The sequence below is a fragment of the Telmatherina bonti genome (genome assembly GCF_933228915.1).
Source record: "Telmatherina bonti genome assembly, chromosome: 9".
In the NCBI taxonomy this organism is placed as follows: Eukaryota; Metazoa; Chordata; class Actinopteri; order Atheriniformes; family Telmatherinidae; genus Telmatherina; species Telmatherina bonti.
The window spans coordinates 18,087,439-18,108,700 of NC_136627.1; the positions used below are offsets into that span (position 1 = coordinate 18,087,439).

Consider the following 21,262-nt stretch of genomic DNA (forward strand, 5'->3'; position numbering starts at 1 on the left):
CTCACCAAGATGGCAAAAACGACCGTATAGGCCCAGGGAGCAAAGGCAGGCTCCATATAAACGATGGCAGGGTCCATTGTTAGGGCAGTTGCACTTTCTTCTACAGTTCCTACCAAAAAAACCCTTTGCACAACCTGTGAGAAAAAAACAAAAACATGCAATACTTTAGGGTAATATGCCTGCTTCTCTGAAATTAACCAAACTTTATGAAGCTGTAAATTGTGAAATGTACAGATTCAACCAGACTCACAAATCATGGTAAGGTGTCTATATTTAATAAGCGACAGAGTAGTATCAAATGCTACAATGGAAATGTTGCATGTTGTTTTTTTTCAGTTTGGTGCTAGTTATGTGAAGAGAAGTCTTTTTTTTTTAAGACAATGAAAAGCTTGTTAATTCTTGTTTACAGATGATCAGCAGATAAAAGCATGCTATGTTGTATTCTGTAAGAATCAGCTGTTATGAATCTAACCTGCATGTTACTACAGAGCCACACTACTGGAAAATGTGCACCGTAGTTTTGTATGATATGAGACTTATGTCTAGATATCAATATATGTTGCTCCATAACATGAATGAAGCATTTAAAAAAGCAGAAGCCAGTATTTCTCTTTTGAAACATGTAGCCAATTGAAATTATGCAGTTTTATCTTGTTTTGAATTTTAATTAAATCATTTTTCAAATCATTTTTGCTTCTATCACAAAAACTTTGTAAATATCAAATTCACAATAGTACATTTTATTTCCACCTCTCGCCCAGTGATTACTGGAATAGGCTCCAGCTTCCCCACAACCGTAAATTAGACTAGCTGGTTCTGAAAACTGATGGATGAAGCTTTTATTTACAAAAGTAATAAAATTTCCTAGCTTTTGACATTTGCTGTGTTTATATCTTTTCAAATATGTGGTGACTTCCATTATTTAAAGTAACTTAAAATGTTAATTTTTTTTGCCCCAAGACAATGCTTTAGGTAAGAAATAAAATCAAATAAAGTCCTTCTAACTTTGAAAAGAAAGTTATTTTAATCTCTACATTTATCACCAGATTTAATTTCTATCATCTTAAAATAATTAAAAATTTTAAGATAAGACATGTGCATATGTACATGTAAGTGCACAGTGTTAATGTCCGATGCATGTTTGTGTGTCCGTACAAACCATCTTCACAGTGCAAGCCTTGCACCCCTAGGGGGCACAAGCACTTCCCAGTCACTCGGTCACAAGAGCCTCCATTGTGACAGTGGCAGACACTGTTGCAGGCCTGCCCAAAGCTCCCCTCTGGACAAGCTGGAAAAGACAAGTGGTGCAGGGTTCACTTCTTAAAAGATGCAGTAAAACTTCATACATGAAGTTATGGCAGACATTTTGATTCTGAGCAAGAGACGACATAAATCCAACTAATGCCAAGGTTTCCCCTTCCTTTCTTTGTTTTCTCACAGCATATGCTTGCTGGCTTTTCATAGTTTACTGGCCATTTTAGCAGTTTTGATAAAACCAACTTTCTGTTCCAGACATGCTTAAGTGTAACACTTAAACAATTTGTGTCTGCTTAAATTACCAAACATACTTTACTCACTACAGGTTAAAATCTCTCCAAAGTAAGACAACAGAAAGACAAAACAGCAACAATAGGGTGCTTCAAATATGCAAAGATCCTCTGGAACTTCCAGATCCAGACAGATGAACTGGTGGTAACCAACCAACCGGACATAGTGATCATGGATAAGCAGCAGAGAAAAGCCATAGTGATCGATGTATCCATCCCCAATGATGATATATATATATATATATATATATATATATATATATATATATATATATATATATATATATATATATATATATATATATATATGTATATATGTATGTATATATATATATATATATATTGTAGATTTAGTTCATGAAAGGTAAAAGGGTAAATTCAACTTGCATTTAAACAAAATTCTGATGAAGGGAAATAAATCGAGTCATATCACCACTGACCAGAGTTTGGTGACTTTTTTCCTTCAGATTTTGTTATGCTTTTGCCTGTTGCAGCACTTTTACACCAGTCAACAGTAATGTCTGGACCCATCACCTTTAGGGTGTGTCTGAACACTGCCACCTCAAGAGTGAGCTTCTAAAAATGACAGATTGCTTCTAATGGACTTACCCCAAGCGGCCTTGTGCTCCAGACCACCTCCAGACAGTTATTAATCATGAGGCTGCACTGGAGCAATGAAGTTCCTCTCTCTCTTTTTTTCTAACCCATCAGTGGACATCCTTGACCTCAGACTGTGGTCTTGTTGTGGACCCTGGCTGCATTCCAGCAGCACAGATTGATCCATCTGGTTCCCTTTGTGTTGTGGAGTCCTTAAAAAACTCACCCTCCCACACAGAGGAACTGAGATAGGTCTGGCTCAATGCACACAGTATCTCTTCCATCCCCAAAGAAAAATGCTTGCTCCATCAGGACCAGCAACAGGAGTCCTATGAGTCAAACCTATGTGGTACATGTGGCTGTATCAATAAATGGGGACATTATCCACTTATTACCTCCACCTAGGACACAATTAATGAAGTAAATGGATATAATGGTTTGTTTGCTTGTTCGTCCCCTTCTAAAAAAAAGAAATCCTAAATATTGGTATCCATTAAAAATGTTTAGAAAGATTTGCACCACAGGGGTCAAACTTCAGTCCTCGAGGGCAGATATCCTGCAGGTTTTTGTTGTCTCCATGCTCCAACACAATTCATAAATAGCTTGACAAGAAGCTGCTGGATCCATTTGATTTTAATCAGTTGTGTTGGTAGAGGGAAACAACAAAAACCTGCTGGATACCGGCCCTTGTTTGTTTCTTTTTTGCATAAAAAATACACTGATGGCATAAATTTATATTCCCAAAAAAAAAAAAAATCAGTAAATCAGTGAAAATAAAACATTGTCCAGACTTTGATGACATATTTCTTTGATATGATGAAACATCATGTTTAGCACTGATGGTGTGAAAAGTTTGGTTCAGATTTAAAGTTGCTGCTGTATTTATTTAGTCACCACTGGATGGAGCCGAAATAGTTGTTTGTTCTCCTGTTACTGGTCATCAAACGCTAAACATGATTTGTTTTTTAATATTTAAAAAACAAGTATGAGAGTTATTCTTCACCAACTCTCAGCAACAACTGAAATATGCAAAATGTCAAATAATTTCTTTAAAATATTCACAAAGCGAACAAGAAACACTATCAGCAGTGTCAAGATGTTCCCTTTTGTGTAGCAAACACGCAGCATGCTGATGATAACTAGACTTACTTTCATTACAGATGATCCCAGTCCATCCAGGGGAACAATCACATCGGTCTCTGCCTTCACTACACACTCCATTTACGCAGTCTTCACAGCTCACACTGCAGTCATTCCCAAAAGACCCATCAACACATACTAAAAATGGAAAGGCGTAAACTCAAAATAAGTTTTCTGATGTGAAGAATTACGAGAAAAACACAAAAGTAATATTGATCTATCCAGGAGAACATCAGTGTCGTTGCTCATGCTTGTTTACTGTACCTACGAGACTGTCCAGTCTTAGCTCCCCCCTACGCTCTCTCTGGATCTCTAATTCTTCATTGTCACTACCATGATGACTATCATCATCATCATCATCAGTGCTGTAATGGGAGCGCAGGGCTGCTGTGTACTGGAGAAGCTGAGGAGCCTTGCGGAACAGCAAGTCTGGTAATCTGTCAACCTCCAGCCGCTCTGTCTCCTCTTCATCTTCATTTTCTTCCTCTTCCTCTTCCAGCTCTCTGCCATACAGAGCTAAATTCACCCAGCACAATGTCACACTAGTGATACATTTGGCACTTTATTCATATCATAAAATGAAGCTGGCCAGTCTGCCATGCTGCAGTGACTACATTAGAGGTGTTACTCACAGATACAGGAGCGCTGATCCTCATCCAAGCGGAAACCCAGTCGACAAAAACACTCATATGTTCCCAAGGTGTTGACACAGTAGTGTTCACAGCCCGAAGTCTCTGCCAGACACTCATCAATGTCTAGAAGTAGAAATATGGAATAAAAAAAAAAAGGAAAGATTTGTCACATCACTGTAATAAGTTTATGCTGAACTCCATTTCCAATTAATACGTCTAATGGCAAACAGGTTGTACTGAGGATAGCTCAGGTGTGTTTGGTAAAATGAAGACAATACTTTTATTTAACTCTAGTCTCTGCATTTCATTTAATATCTTAAACCTATTTGGCAGTTGCATGCGATAGCCAAAGATTTGCCGCTCCGTGAACAAAATGTCCTGTTTTTCCTCCTTTGCTATGAAGTGGCCTTGAAAAGCCTAATGTCTAAGCAATGAGTTTGCAAGTGGGATGTGAGTTTGTGTGGATTGTGTGGATGCTGCACAGCTGTACCACAACAGAGAAGACATCAAAAGAGACATCAGACTTGATCATTTAGTATAAAATCCAGTGCTCTCACCATCGCAGCTACAGCCGTCTGGGTTTAGCCTGAATCCAGCTCTGCAGCTGCACTCATAGCCGCCTGGGTAGTTCTTACAGAAGTGCCTGCAGCACGATTCTCCACTCACACACTCATCACTGTCTGAGGGAAGAAGAAGGTGTTTTAGTGTTTACCTAAAAGTGAAAAAAGTATAGATTCAGAGAGTTGGCGAACTGAAAGATGAGAAAGACAGAGAGGGAAATTGGTTTGGAGACATAGAAATGCTCACCTTCACAGGTCTTACTGTCTTGCTCCAGCCGGTAGCCATGGCTGCAGGAGCAGAGGGGCCCGCTGGTAGTATGCTCACAATGATGAGAGCAACCTCCGTTGTTCTTCTCACAGCTGTTCACAATCTCCATCTCAATTCCTACCAGTAAGAATCAAGCAATATCAGTTTCTTAAAATATGATTTTCCCATGGTGAGCATTGAACAAACAAAGAGCCTAACTAACTAAGCTGTTTAGAGAAGATCTAGTTTCAGACAGTTAATCTCTGGTACACAGGAGAAGGCTGTTCCAGAGTGGTAGACCTGCAAGAAAATATAGTCTGTTTTTATGTCAATGACTCAGAACAATACAGACTTAAATCAGCTCTTGTCAGTCATTGTTTTTGTTATTCATTTTTTGTTTGTTCTATTTTTCAGACAAAAACTGAAATCAAGAAATCGATTTGAATGAATTTGTTCACTCAGCTGCATGTTCAGTTTATGGAGAAACTCATTTAATTTATACAGTCCAAACTTACGGTAGCATTGCTTGCCGTCAGCACCAAGCTCAAAACCTGGAAGGCAGACACAGCTAAAGGAGCCCGGCATGTTGACACAACCGTGGGAACACATGGCCTGACCAGAGCTGCACTCATCAATGTCTGTGTGGGACAGATATTGAGGATGCAGAGGTGCATGTTTAGACACAGGTCTTGCAAACACACAAAGAAAAACTAACACAGGCAGAAATTTTTAGATGATCTCTCTGCTTCACAAGCTGCATAGCAGAGGGACTCCTTGCTGCCACAGGAGCACAAGTTTACATTAAGATAAAAGGTTCTTACACTAACGTACATCCCATCTGTAATCTGTGCATTTATAACTGTAAAAACACACAAGTCAAATTGAAATGATTTGTTTATACTTATGTAACAGAGAAATACAATAATTAGCAACCACTTTTTTTTAGTTTTGGTGTTGGGTTTCCTGTCAATGAACCAAACATAAGCTTGCTGCTAACTCATGAAAATCTGCATGTGTAAAGGATTTCAGAAAAATATAGCAAGCCCTTCATCTCTAAGGAGCTCCATGTAAGGACTTAGGCTACTCTGGTTTATCCTCTGCTGGTGAAACCAAGCTACAACTTCCAGCAGTTTAAAGTGAAGCCGATGCAGAAATGCCGAAAATTGCAGTTAACCTGTCATCCACTAGGGGGTGCAAAAGGGACTCAATCCTCATAAACTTCTGTGTTAAAAACGCAAACTTCACAGCAGGAATAAACATGTTTACAGCCTGGTTCAAATTCTTTTTTTAGGTTTAATAGGTCAGGTTTAACTTCACAACAACTATTCTCTTTTTTACCCCTACCCTTTGTCACTTGCTTCTTAAAACAGAGCAAAGCCATCACTTTAAATGTTTAATAAAAGGTTTTTGTGTCTGAATACAGAATGGGTGTGTGAACGAAATGTAATTTACCTTTACAGTTCTTGCCATCTCCAGCTAATGTAAAACCAGAGCGGCAGCTGCAGTAAACTTGGTCACCCTCTGAAATGCACATGTGAGCACAGCCTCCATTCCTCTTCTTACAAAGGTTCCTCACTAGAATACAAACAAAACTACTAATGCTCATACAGCTTACATAAAATAAAGCTCAGAGAGTGTGTAAGTCAAAGAGAACCATTTTAATTTTCAACTTGATTTTATAAATCAGGGACCTGGTTATGATACTTCAAGATCCCTAATAAAAACTAATAAATAAATTTCAATAAGATTCAAAACATTATAAGTAGCCACAAAGTCCTTAATTATGCTATAGTTTTGTCCAGTTGAACCATCCTTCAGAAAGATTACCTACAGTTGTGACACGAAGAACTGTATCTGCTTGCATAATGAGAACATAGCTGATGAGATGACTTACATTCACAGTGTCTCCCATCTCGTTTCAGCTGGTAGTTTTTCCTACACTCACATTTGTAGTGATTGTTGCCCATGTTCACACACTTGTGCTCGCATCCACCATTCAGCACAGCACAAGAATTAACAGCTTAGAAGTAAAAACAGAGAAAGAGGCATGAATGGGGAAACAAGCAGAAAACCCATTAGATCAGACATCCAGTCAAAAATGAAAGAGTTGTAAAAACTTCTGTCTCAGAGGATGACAGATGAAACTGAATTTGCTGGTTTTCAAAGAAAGCTTTCACACATCCACCGCTGCTGCTATATAATTATGGAAAACACTTTTGGAAAAGCTGGAAGCTGGAAAATAAAATGTAGTGATATTCCAGTGAGTACCCATGATTACTTTCTAATGGTATTTCCATCCAGTTGCTCCTGTAACTTAATGATGTGCCAAATATGAATATAAGCCATATGCCTTCTGGGAGCTCTCACCACAGTCACGATGACACAGACTGGTTGTAAAACAGAAAGTATGGCAGGCTTTTAACACTAATGACTTCCACAGACACAATTAGCCATCTATCTGACCCCATCCTTTTAACGCTTCTGTTGCTGGCAAACAGGAGTATTTAGAAGCATGCAGACTGAAGGCAACAAGGGAGTGCAGATTTTCAGAAAGAAACAAATTACCTCATTACTCGCAAAGATTATGTTGCTAAAAATTTATATATGTACGATCTACCTCATATCAATCCAGAGTGGCCAAACTCTACATACATTATACTAAAGCTGATTTTAAAAAATAAATAAATAAATAAATTTTTTAAAAAAGAAGAAGAAAGAAAAAAAGCCTAACTGTCGACCTACATTAAGATTAAAATTGAATCATCATTTTGGCAATGTCCCATGTCTGGTTAAACTTTAATGTAAATCTTTTCATAATTTCTTCTCCTTCTACTTCTTCTTTTCAAGTGATATAAAGAACTAGATCGATGTTTTTGGTCGAGGCAAAGACAATAAGAGACAAGTCACTACAGAACCAACTTAAAGCAGATTTGCTCCATATGTAAGCACCCTGCTGGACTAAGACACATTGGAGACCTTCAGATGTCAGGCATCACATTTAGCTCCTTATACTTTTTGCAACAGGGAGCCTAGAAAGTATCTTATAAAACTACGCTTAATCTAAAGTTGCAATAAACAAAGATGACATGAGACATTGATCTTTGGATATGCTGTTAGCTGTTTTTATGCTATGGTTGCTGACTCCATCCTCTCACAGGGACATAACATCAACACTCTAGATCATAGGGGAAAAACTAAGAAGCACAATTTTCAAACTATCAAAAAACAATTTATCTTTAACTAAGTGTGTCTCAGAGACAAAACTCCCTGTATTTAATACTTACCAATGCAGGTCCGACCATCAGTGTGCATCCGAAATCCTTCACTGCACTCACAGTGATAAGAACCTGGCGTGTTGACACACATTTGCTGGCATCCTCCATTTAATTCCTCACATTCATTTATATCTGAACATACAGAGACAAAATAATATGCATCATGTATTTATATGTATAAACATTGCATAGATCGAAGCATTAAAACAAACTGCTCATTCAAAGTGAATTGCTATAAGACCAAAAACATCACAAAGCAACAACACACGAGTCATTAGACTTCTACAAACATCACTCCACTTTTGGGGTCTCAGTGGTGGAACAGTAAGTGTCAATTTTATCTTTAAAACATTTCAATAAACACTCAATTAATTTATATTCAAAAGCAAAATATATTAATGTTATGATAGAAAACATAACAGAAAAACTGGTCAGAGGAAAGATCATATAAAGTAAAACTTAAAAACTCTGATTTTTTTTCATGCAAAATATTTGCACACATTAACACACATACAGTAATTAACAAGTGGGTCCAGGTTAGTATACAGTTTCTTTTTGAATGTGGAAAAAAGCTGTTTGGACCTTTGACCATCAAGCACTTGTTCCAGAGAGCATGGCCACAAAAAGTAATAATCGTATGTACAGCACAGTAACTGATGCCCCTTGTACCAAAAATATTAAGTCCATTATGGATTATTAAAATAATTTTGACGGTGATTCCATATTGTACTGAGAGTCAGTAAAGTGACAAAATAATAAGATCAAATTGAGCTCTTGTTCTCGGGAACAATGCTGACTGCTGGGTTTTCAATGAGCTTGAGTCATCTGACAGATTGTTTAGGCAAGTCTGAAAAAAAATACCCTCAGATATTTTCTGTCTCTGAGGCAGCATGCAGGATGAGAATACTGCTAGATCACAAGGACATATAAATTCTTTCCACTTTAGTCATTTTTAACTTTTTGCATTGGAGCTTTGCAACACAAGGACAGATCAACAGCTCTAGTTTGACTATAACTTGAATGTCTTTTGTTTTTCTATTATAGATGTCACTATTCTTACACAATTAATTATGAAAAAGAATTTATAAAAAAAAAAAAAAAAAAAGAAAAAGAAAGAAAACAACAGAAAGCCTTTCTTGAAGTTTCTACATATCTTATCTCCCAGCATGGCACTCTGAAACACTATTTCCTCCAGCAGTACTCCCCATTGACCATGTGTGTAGGAAAGAAATTTATGTTGTTTGTGGAGTATGCAGGGAGTATTGGTTTGTTTCCTGCACAGTTTCTCTGCTTCACATGGCTGCATGCATGTAGGTTTGTGAGCTACAGAGGGCAAAAGCAAACTCTGAAGACAACTCACCTGAACACTGCATTCAAGGACAATATTAACTACACATCTGTATAACACAAACTTCTGAACAGCTTCATATTTGTCATCTCTGACTTCTCAGCTCACTGTTGTGATGATGGTGTGGATGTGTGCAAAGAAAGCAGAAAAGCAATGCAACATCTTGTTTCTGTTTCCTGGACACATATGGTGCAGTTTATTTGAACCAGCATATTTAAACTATCATTTTGTCTCCTCTCGGTACAGAGCGCTTCCCATGTAATGCCAATATGACAAATCATTTCCTAATTGTTAGCATGTATATATTTTTTCCCTGCAGGTTTACCTCTCTGGCAGATTGGTGGGAACAGAGGTTTTCCCAATTATCTTCATTTTAATTATGAAGCTGAACAGTGGGACTTCGCTGGAGGAGGGGTTTCAAAGCGTGTCCAGCTTAAAGACAATAACATTAGTTTGCATAATCTAATTAGACATCAGAAAAAAATGTTTATTCAATTTACAGCAGCCAATTAAGTGTGTGCTTCTAAAGCGGGACTCTGTTGTATTTAAACACAGGGGCAGCTTTCATGGAGGATTCCTAAGATGCAAAATAGCAGACACAGAGGGAGATTTGTCAAGGTTAATGTACTTACTGGTCTCCTCATGTGAAAGGATTTCAGTGGGAGGCATACAATGGTACCTTTTCACTAGCAAATGAGGTGGTATGGGAGTGGGCCACAAGTGGTGGCGGTGGTGTCGAAGGTCAGGGGGCATAAGGTCTGAATGGTATCGTGTCACCGTCTGGCTCTAAGCTGGGCTGCTGAGCCAGCATCTACAAGTAGACAAAGCAGCAGACCAAACATGTGGAAGCACTACTTTAGAGGCACAAAAAGGGAAAACAGGTGGCCAAATTGCTTCAGGGCCTGATTTTACTTCAAACTTAGAAAAGAAAAGAGAGAGAGAGAAACTAAGAGGCATGATGGCAAAAATCAAAATTTTTTGAGTTTTGCAAAGAAGAAAAATTGTCTAAGCGGTCTTACTAATCCCTCAATTTCCACAAACTAAATAAGTCTCAACTAGTCTCAAATAGTCTCTCTTTTTTAATGTCAAACTCATTGTCTTTTCTCATAAACCTGACCCCACATACAATTCATACAAAATCCTGTTAACAAAAAACTCAGCTGCTTTCATTTGACTCTTCCAGTTATTCAGTAAATTCTCTGGCTTTGAATTATTATAGAGACAATATCCTGTTTTAAAGGTTAAAAGTCAGTGGCATTTGTTCACACCTGTGGCTCATCGGAGCAAATGGGCCTCCGTGCTGAAGCCATTTCTGTTGGATGAGGCAGGTAAAGGGAACGCGCATACTGTCTGAGAAGGTTTACAAAAAGCTGTAGATTTGCCAATCCTAGAAGCTTTAAGTCAAGTAGTTTGTATACAAGATGGCTCGACTGTTTCAGTAATGAGGTTACTCTTAATATCTAAATTAGTCATTTTGCCATAGAAAAGGAAAATGACTTTAATATGAATACATCTTTTTCTCAAGTGTTTAAGCCTTATCATATATTTCCTATTTTACTTAAAACATCACAAAAATATTTTAAACATTTAAAAAAAAAATGTCAGAAAAAATAAGTAATCTAAATAATTGCATCATATGCACTTGGTGTATTAATTTTATAATTGCATATTATATATTTTCCTAATCTTGAACATTTTATTCACTGTGTATGAGTGAAAGAACGTCATCTGATCTTCAAAAGAAATTTGCATATAGTGACAAAGGCATCTGTGGTTTTTGCTGTTATCCCTCTAGGTGTAATTGTGATTGGAAGGGTATTTACTGAGAGGGTTCTGTTTACAGAAGGCTCAAAAGCTTTCCAAAGCATTGATCATGTAAGTGATTGCATTAGAAAGTAACTTCATGTGTTTTTTTTACCACTCTGTTTACAATGAAGTTCATAATAATAATAATCTATTTGTAAAGATTGTAAAGAACAGCATAAATCAACAAGAAAAAGCAGTTAGAGAGAACTGATAACTGAGTGAAATGATACAACTTTAAAAGTAGTGCAACTTCCATAAAAAACTAGCTTTTATTGAAGTGAATGGCACTTTCTTAACCAATAAAGGTAAGCCCTATTTGTTGTAGTCATTGTTCAGAGCTGTGGATTTGGGCTGTTCTTTGCTGAAGAAACCTCTGACTGAACAGTGCCTTTTAATGTCAACACTATCATTTCATTTCAGCGACTTGTGCAGTATTTTTCAGTTCCCTATAAGCTCTTTTTGCAGCCTAGTATTCCCTAATTCAAAGCTTTCACTTTCTTTGAGTTTAAGCCTTTAAGCAGATAATAACACTATGTTGTGAACTGTAACTGATCCAAATTTCTCTAATAGTTTTCTCTGTCCACTCTTGTAAACAGCCTCAATGTTGCCATGTCTGAGATGTTGCCTATAGGCGAATAGCTTAGTGTCTGCAATCCATCACCGCCTCCATTTCATCCAAGTGTTCTGCTTCTTGTTACTCCCCATAAAATTAAAAAACATTTCCTTTATCTTGTTCATTTATACTTAACAGAAACAAATGAGCAAATTACCAAATTTGTTATGAGTTAGATTGTGGATGGTTTAACTGATCTAATTACTCAGTGTCCTAATGGTGCAGCATAATTTTTCCGTGCTTGCATGCAGATATCATTTGTAAGTCTGCAGAGGCACATGCAGTTTGAGTTATGCAGCCATAGGGGCAGGTGTGTTGACTACACAAAAACACATGCTAAAGGTCAACTGCACTACACTAATTTCCTTGTGTTGTTTTTTTAAAGACTTTTAAAACAGATGGTTGACCAAACAGACAATAATAAAAAATAACTGTGTTTCACATGTGCAAAAATCTCCAAGATTGTTTAAAAGAAACAATAATTTCCTAATAATTGATTTGAAAAGATCAAAACTTCCATCGGAGATACTGTATGATAGTGCAAATGGCACTAAATACTGATTATTGGTAGAGACCCCAAGGATTCAGGCATGTTTGTTCACATTTTCAACTGTAAAAACTCCAGCTGGGCAGATTAAGCTTATCTGTGATCTTGCAGCATTCAGTGTTGTATCAGTCCATCTTACCATTACAGGTTTTGCCATCTGGTCCCACTCTGAAGCCTTCAGGACACTTGCAGTAGTAGCTGCCAATTGTGTTGCAGCAACTCCCCTCACAGCCACCTTCATCCACCTCACATTCGTTAACATCTGAAAGGAAAGGATTAAATGGCCAGGTTTACCAATCTAACACTCAGCCTGCAGAGTATTAAATAATATACTCATATACAGCAGTTTTTAATATACCTGGGTTAAAAAAAGAAAAAAAAAGCTTTTGCAACATGTTTGTTATTCATCCCTTCACTACCCTAACACAACAAAAACAGCCCACATCCCACTGGTGGTTAAATTGAAGTTAAGAGCCTTGTTCCAGGTACATTAATTTGAGCAAATAGTTTATATCAATAAAGTTAGATCTTGCCACATGTTTATGGTCTTTTTTTTTCAGTTTTCCTTCATTACTGATTATCAAACTGTGCATCACCATTAATAAATGTTTTAAACATCAGCAACTTAAAAAAACAGTCATTCATTCATTATCTGAAACCACTTCTTCCGATTAAGGGTTGCGGGGGAGCTAGAGCCTATCCCAGCTGCCTTCGGGCAACAGGTGAGGTACTCCCTGGACAGCTCGCCAGTCCATCGCAGGGCTGAAAACAGGAACTCTTGAGTGATAAGTGAGAATGATTGCTTGTGTGATCTGAGACCTGTCTGACATTTTGCCACAGATATATTTTAGAAAAGGCCTGTATTGATTCCAAGAAACAAAAAAAAAAGCATTGTGATTTATTGCTGGTCTTTTCTTGAATGCAAAATACTAAGAATGTTTCATTGTGAAGGTATTATTAAAATGACATGTGAAATCTTTTTTGGATGAGGCATTTAATCCGGCGTCTAAAAGCCATCATTTTAGTCTTATCCTGCTCTCCAGGTTAAGCTGCTGTTGTTTTAGTCCATCTGGCGGATGCATAGCCAAGCTTTTAATTCACAATGACATTGTATGGCAGAAAGCAGAAAAAAGGAGAAGCCGATAGTGAAATGTACCCCCTGTCAAAAAACTGGACCGTGGCGAAGAGGAAAACTTATTTAGCCTTATGTCCCCATCTGCTTAAAAGATTCAGTGCGAGCCCTTGCTGTGCACTGATTCATTGTTTGTTTACTTTTTGACAACTTAACAAGAAACAAAATCTACTGAAACAAGAGGTTAGATGCTTGTGTGAGTAGACTGATAACTCTGAAAAACTGTGTACAGATCTAATTATTGTTTATCAGACAACAAATGCTTTGGGATATCCACTGACAACTGCCTCTTTGACAAACAAGGAAGTTCATCTGATCATTACCAGCTGGTAATTATGGGTTTTAACAGCTGATGGTATAATACCAGCTGTGCAATGCCTTAATCCCCAAATCCCCCGGTGTTTAAGTATTCATGTAAACACTGATGTAAAGCATATTATAAAAGCTAAATGAAGAATAAAAAGTCTGTTTTAGATTTTTAACATTTTAAGTAAGTAGGCTTGGTAGTACTTCCATGTTAGTCCAGGAGGTGCAAGACATCAATGGACGTAACTCTGTCGGATAAAATATGAAAATAAGTTTCTAAGTTGAGATGTCTGTCAGATTTCTGTTTCCAAACGGAGAAGAAAAGAAAGACAAATATTTAAAAGTGTACTTTTAATTATGTAAATTAGTTATTTTAATAATATGTAAATTAAAAATACATTCATAAAAAGTACAGTACTTGAAAGTACTTTTAATTAGTGTAAAGACGTAATTGCTTCTTTATAAATAGCAACAGTGCATGTGGGTGAAATAATAAAGCAGAGCATGTGAGATAAGTGGGAGAAGCGTAATTACTGTTATCAATGTTGTCAATGTTAACAGTATTCATTCATATTAATAACATTAATATTATTTTGTTTATCCAATTAAGCATGTAACATAACAAGCAAAACTACACAGGTTTTCATTAGGAAATCAAGGTATGCTTCAAGTTTGCAGGTCTTTAAATAAACTAAACTAGTCATCAAAAAGAGTTGTATCTTTGACTTTGAGTAAAAAGATGCAGAATTCTGCAGGACCTCAGAAACTAAGGATGGGTCGCCATATTTCTTTTGCAGGCCACACCCACACTTGGTTTCTAAGGGCATACAGATTTATTAGGGTCATTTGAGAAACATTTTGAAAAACTGTATATAGTGTTGGGTCTTTTTGATAAAATGTGATGGGCATAGTTTCCACCAGGAATTCCCTAATATAAGTAGCTGACAGGAAACACCGCTTGCTGCAGTTTTTCATCTTTTCATTGCCTTGTCCTGGCCTTCTGTGCTGCACTGCCCCACCTTGGCCTTTCCTTACATAGTAGTCCAGCATTCAACACATTCCCTTTCACCAGGGGGGATTGAAGAAACTCTCTGTCTAACCCTTAAAACACACACATACTCAAGGCTGCCCACACAGCCCTGCTCTGCACTTTTCATCAGCTCACAGGGAAGTGATTAGACTGTTAACCTCAGGGCCCTGCCCCCCTCACACCTCCCACTTTGATCCCACAGCTCTGCACAGCCTTAATGAGTGCTCCATATTCGGTCAAGGTCATTTGCCACCATCCGCAAGATGCCAATAAGAGAAAGAAAGAGACTGTGTTTGTTGAATCACTCATTTGGACCTTTTTTTTGGTATATTAAAGCAAAAAACTATAAGTCTTGATATGACCATGCATATTCATTGTGATAATGTCACAATTTTACAATATTCAAAAGCACTGATACATGATTTTGTCACTACAAAGTATCATTATTTATGACTTCAGTATGAGGAAAAACATAACCAGGTTTTCTCAATCAGTCAGAATGAGTGTGCTCTGCTGTACAACTGGAAATTTGTACAAAATTTGCACAAAAGTAAGGGAGGTGAAGAATGAAAGAAAAATGTTCATTGTCTTATTTCTAAATTTCAAAAAAGTATAAACATGTTCATAAAATATCCAGATTTTCCAGACTACTTTTTAAATCTGTGATCTGCATCTGCCATGATGACAAAGACACATTTATCACGATGAATACATTTTAGGAAGGAAAGAAGGAAAGAAAAAAAAAAGAAAATAGCAAGTTTCAGTGTTTGTCTCCGGTTTCCAATCTAACCATTGGTGAGTTATTCCTCAATCCAACCTAAGAGTTAAAAAAAAAAAAAAAAACTTGTCTGACTCAAGACAAGACCAACCACATTTTTGCAGGAAGCCATGCAGGAAGACCCCAGCCGAGCCTAAACCAAGTAAGATTCTGTTGGGTGCCTATTCAAGGTGTGGGTCTTAGTACTTTTACTTCACAGCAACAATGCAAACCACCATGCAGTTTCAGCAGGGCAATTAAGTCATGGCTCTTATGGACAATGCTCCAAATATGTGGGTATCAAATATGCATTTCTGGGGTTAGCATTTGGTGAATAATGCAAAGAAGTTGCACAATCTTAAATCAGCTTCTTTCACATTCAATCTAATAATATGAAGCTTCTAAACAAACACTGGTTTTGAGGACAATGTCCAATTTAAATATCCTCGATTCAGTATCTCACCAAGTTTGAACAATAATTGGAGTGACATTGATATTTGGAAGCATGTCATCATCTAACCATTTCTTGCATTATTTTAGATTTGTATGATATATTATAATATCCATCCATCAGTTATAGTCCAAAATGCACTCAGTGATATTTAATCTCCTAAATTAAACAAATTTAGTTAATATAAACATCTCACAAATCTGGAAAAATTCCACGCAGGCCTACCAATCTAAATCCTTTGGTAGAGAGAGTGGCTTTAAAGGTGGATTTAAACCTGAAAAATTTGTTTGTCTTAATGTAAGACATTTTTGTCAAAAAAAATATCAAACCATTTCTTAAAAATCTTTTTCTAATGTCATTTCAATGTCTGAATATCCCTCATTTGGATGAATGAAGTCTCTCTCTATCTATCTATCTATCTATCTATCTATCTATCTATCTATCTATCTATCTATCTATCTATCTATCTATTTATCTATGAAGGGGCTAAGCCAATGCTTTAATCTATCAATCTATCTGTCTGTCTGTCTGTCTGTCTGTCTGTCTGTCTCTCTGTCTGTCAGCCAGCCAGCCAGCCAAAGTGTTCCTGATGTGCCTGTCAGTGTATGTAAGTTGCTTTGGAAAAACTGTCTGCTAAATCACTGTTGAATCCATCCATATTTTTGTTTTCTTCCATAATGTTAACTTTGCAAGTCAGAGTTCTGAATTTGAGGTTCTAATATGTTTATTGTCATTTAGGAGTAACAGATTAAACAGTCTTCATTACAGGGGTGTCCAAAGGTGGTCCCCAAGGGCCACTGTACTGCAGGTTTTCCATGTATCCCTGTTCCAACACACGTGGGTTCCATTAAATGGATCCAGCGGCCAATGAAGTTCAGCACAATGGCTGATTAATTAGAGTCAGGTGTGTGGGAGCAGGGGTACACGAAAAACCTGCAGGATTGTGGCCCTGGAGGACCAGAGCTGAACAGCCCTGCTTTATTATATATAACAGAAACTTTAGGGATGTTCTGGAGTTGCTCATTTCTTTAGAAACCCCACATATCTTTTTTATTTACCACTGAATGTCTCCTTGTTCTCTCACAGGATCCAAAACCAATAAGATTAAATGAGACCCATACAAGGTTGGAGAATTTCATCTGTGAAACCTTGACTTGGTGTCTGTAAGGCATTACCTTGGCACATGGTGGCATTAGGATGTCTCTTTCCTTCAGCAGCCATGCATTTAAACAGACTACATGTATCATGCATGAGTGCACTCACACATGGATTCATGCAATAAATTCAACAAGTCTCCACAGATCTGGCCAATGTCGAAAGGAAACTTTGATAATCCAAAATAAATTATTAGAAAAGTCAAAACAGGCGTTATTAAAACATGTTGGTCTCCATCTGAGGCATAACTTAATTATTCCATTCTTTTAGCAAGAACACATTGACTGCTGGGGCTCCTAGAGGCCTGTGTAAAGCTTCAGAACATCACATTACGGTACAAAATTCTGAAAAAAATCAGGATTGTTTAAGGAAGTTAGCAACAACCAGATCAACAATGCAATTATTCAATGTGATTCTTCGAAAATTAAACCAAGAACCGTCACAACTAACGTAAACATCTGAGAGTTCTTCCTGGATATTCCCCTGCAATGACTTCCTTGTGTGGCTTCTAAGCGTCATACCAACAAATGCAGATCTTCAGCCTCACTCACATAGAATGGATTTCTACAAGGACTTTATCCAGTTAGAAACAGAATAAAGTTCATATGACTAGTTCATATGACTAAAATATTAAAAGAAATAAATGAAACTCAATACAACAATCTGTTTTGCATTGTCATTATGAACAGTAAGCAGATTAAAAATAAAATAAATATATCCTGATTCCATTTTACAGCATAAAAAAGACAACTTGCAGACATCTTAAATGTTCAGAGCATGCTGCATCTTCCTAATGCTCTAATTCATAAATACCTCTAGAAAATGCTCAGCAGAAAGTGGAAACTGCTGGCCTCCTGTTGGTCTGTGGATGGGAGTGATAACATGATAACAGGCAGCTTTGAATGCTCTTGTGTCCCGGCCTGACTCCTGTGTATCTCATCAGATGTTACTGACATTTTTGTTTCCCTCAGTGCATAGCATCCACTTTCCAATTCCTCCAAGGACCAACGTTGTTACTTCCCCTCAAAAGCTATTTGAAGTACACGGTCATTAAATAAATCAGCAAACCTTAAACTATGTGTCCATTCTCCTTTTGGTAAAAATATTAGAAATCGTGAGTCCAGATCAATAACTGACTCAGCAGCTGCATGATGTACCTTTTTGACTTGCTGTTTGGTGAAGAGCTAACCCCAGTTGTTACAGATCCTAAAACCTGTGTTGATTTTCTGATTCTTCCTAAGTAGATTTACTTGAATCTGGAGCAGACCTTCTCCAAGTCTATATTCCTACATTTCTGTGGTAACAAACGATGACAGTAAATAAATACTTTTCAAGCTAATATTAACTTGTCTCATTTAACACAGTCTACACTTGAACAAATATTTTCCAAGCTTTTCTACTCAACTGAAAATAACACACTACCAAAAAGTGGGCTACATATTTGAAATTGTAATATCTGCTCTAAAAATAAACCAAAGTTGAAAAATGAGAGGTGTCAAGTTTTGCAAACACTCAGGAAACAGGAAACATACCTCAACTGTTCTTGACATCAGACAGCAGCGGCACCACTTAATAAACCTATAAAATAACTGCTGTTTGCCAAGAATCTGTACCATCTGCATCCTGAGGCATCCCACCTGATGATTTAATGGGTTTCCTTGTAACTCCTTTTTCCTTTGCTGCATAAAATCATCATTGTTATGTGCATTTGGCAACTTTAAAAAAGGCATTTTGGCAAAGAAATATCCTATTAAGTTCAACAGGGGGAAAAAAAAGTCCTTATGAGCTCAACAAATGCAAAGCTGAGGAGCTTTAAGGAATCTGTCAAAAAGACGATTCAGGAATCTTCTCAGCAGAAAATAAAGATGTAACAAAAGTAGAATTGTTTTCCAGATTTGACACGCTTGGGGGAGGGATGCAATCAATCATGGCTACAAACAGTTAGGAGGAATAGCAGTGAGACCCTCATTCGCTCACACTAACAGACTAAAATAACACAAAAGCATGTACCAGATGATGCAGAGTCAAATTAAGAGTGTTTGGTTGATATCATTGTACTGATATTAGGCTGCCCACACAGGTGGGGATGATTGAGCAAGAATTCAAGTCCTGGTCGCCTAGTGCTGGTGGCCCCTTGGGGGTTCTGGGTGGTTGGGGGGCTGGCATAGGGCCCTTCCTGGGCCTGGGTGGGCCTGGGTAGTGGGAAGAGAGAGGGTCTCACGGTGGTGGTTTTGCTCGGGTCGGGCTGGTCCCGCTAGGTTCTGGACAGGAGCCGGAGGGGGACACATAGGTGGTCTTCAGATTTGTGGGGTACTGACTCTCTCTCCATGCGGCCCGCACTTCGGTGCCTGGTGCCTGCTGGGCCTGCTTGTCGTTGCCCTGTGCTACTCGGAACCCCTACCTCACCACGCCTTGGGACTCCGGTCTCATGGCCTCCTCAGCTCTGGTTAGTTGAGGCACCAGCTTTCTCTGCTTTGGCTGTCCTGGGCTCTGCGCTCTGTGGGCCTGCTGGGTCCTTGGGTTCTTGGGCTCCTCCCTGACGATCCAGGGCATGGTTGTGTTCCCCTTGCAAGCACACGATTTATCTTTTTTGGCATGATCACACGTGCATGTTCACATGTGTATGCCCACAAAAGTCCTCCTTTTTACTTCTGCTTCCCACTAAATGTTGCAGATGTTTATGTGTTGTTAAGTTACTCTGCAGGTATGTTTGATAACTGTTGTGCTTTTGCACACCATTATTATTCTACTTTACGTATCCTGTAGTACTATGGTTTTTGTGAATACTGTGATTTTTACAGCTCAGACAATCTTTTCTTTTCACTTTTTAATTCTGTACCATTCTCCTTCTTTCTTTCCTGATTTTTTTTTTAACTTTGTTTTTTTTTCCTCTGCCAGGTTCAGTATTGCCATATCAGGACTAATAATTATGTTAAATGTAATATAACAATAAAAATACTCAGAATATCAAGGGCAGATGTATTTATGACATGTCTCCCTTGATAAAGCAAATCTGCCTGGCAAAATATGGCACACATACTGTCTGTATATTATGAGGCTAGGGTTAATTTAAAAAAAAAAAAAAAAAAAGAAGAAAAAAAGGGAACAAGCATTGAAGAGAAGCTTCCTGTCTTTCTTCTCACCAAAAAAGTTTCAATAATCCTTTAAATTCTGGAGCAGCTGTTTGCCTCCCTCCAGCAGCTCACATGTTTCTCATTTCAGCACAGAATTTATGCTTTGATATAATAAGATTTTTCAGGAACCATACTGTTTATGTTTGATCTGGATGTGAAAATCTTTTGGAGACACAAATTATTCACTATCTTTACATTGAGTATCATTTTATTCAATTCATATTACAATCATAAACGTTCATCTGCTTCCTTAATGTGTTGTGGAAATGATTTAGATAGGTAGATAGATAGATAGATAGATAGATAGATAGATAGATAGATAGATAGATAGATAGATAGATAGATAGATAGATAGATAGATAGATAGATAGATAGATAGATAGATAGATAGATAGATAGATAGATAGATAGATAGATAGATAGATAGATAGATAGATAGATAGGTGTCTGGTTGCTTCTGAAGCATCTGGAGAAACTATTTGAGAGAAGATGTCTTCCACAGAAAACAACTGTGTCCTTAAATTCAACGCTAATGTTCTGCAGAAACAAGACAACAGGGAATGGGAGTCGCGAAACATTATGGGACAAGCGCGTAATGTTGGCATCTACTGCAATGTAAACAATAGTAAATTTCATTCATTCATGGTGAGTGAGTGCTCGGAGAGCTGCTACAGACAGCATGGTAAAAATGCTATAAGGGAAAAGGATTTACAGAGAAACGCTTGCCAACAAAGGTGGAGAAAGTTGTCTCTAGAAAATTGTCACGATAAACAGGACAAGACATGGAGCAACAATATGAGAAACTACCACAGGTTGGCCATGGTCATGTCTTTGCCTACCTGGTATCTCCATACATCCATCCATTCATCCATAACACCCATTTGATCCTAATAAGGGTCCCATGGGTGTGGGACTTGGCCCAACTGTCACTACCAAAAAACTACCATGCATGGGGTTGTGTCTTATGAATATGCCCTTTCTTCCT

General features: G+C 37.7%; 1 protein-coding gene across 1 annotated transcript in view; it reads right to left on the reverse strand.

Annotated features, from left to right (window-relative positions):
- egfem1 (EGF-like and EMI domain containing 1) overlaps positions 1 to 21,262 on the reverse strand; it is a 56,333-nt gene that overhangs the window by 26,296 nt on the left and 8,775 nt on the right. The window contains exons 5-16 of the mRNA XM_079246429.1: positions 12,452 to 12,574; positions 8,008 to 8,130; positions 6,618 to 6,743; positions 6,176 to 6,298; positions 5,239 to 5,361; positions 4,724 to 4,861; positions 4,474 to 4,596; positions 3,917 to 4,039; positions 3,549 to 3,800; positions 3,294 to 3,422; positions 1,160 to 1,288; positions 6 to 134 (exon numbers count right to left, since the gene is read on the reverse strand). Coding sequence (XP_079102555.1) covers positions 6 to 134; positions 1,160 to 1,288; positions 3,294 to 3,422; positions 3,549 to 3,800; positions 3,917 to 4,039; positions 4,474 to 4,596; positions 4,724 to 4,861; positions 5,239 to 5,361; positions 6,176 to 6,298; positions 6,618 to 6,743; positions 8,008 to 8,130; positions 12,452 to 12,574 — 1,641 coding nt within the window. The remainder of the gene's footprint in view (positions 1 to 5; positions 135 to 1,159; positions 1,289 to 3,293; positions 3,423 to 3,548; positions 3,801 to 3,916; positions 4,040 to 4,473; positions 4,597 to 4,723; positions 4,862 to 5,238; positions 5,362 to 6,175; positions 6,299 to 6,617; positions 6,744 to 8,007; positions 8,131 to 12,451; positions 12,575 to 21,262) is intronic.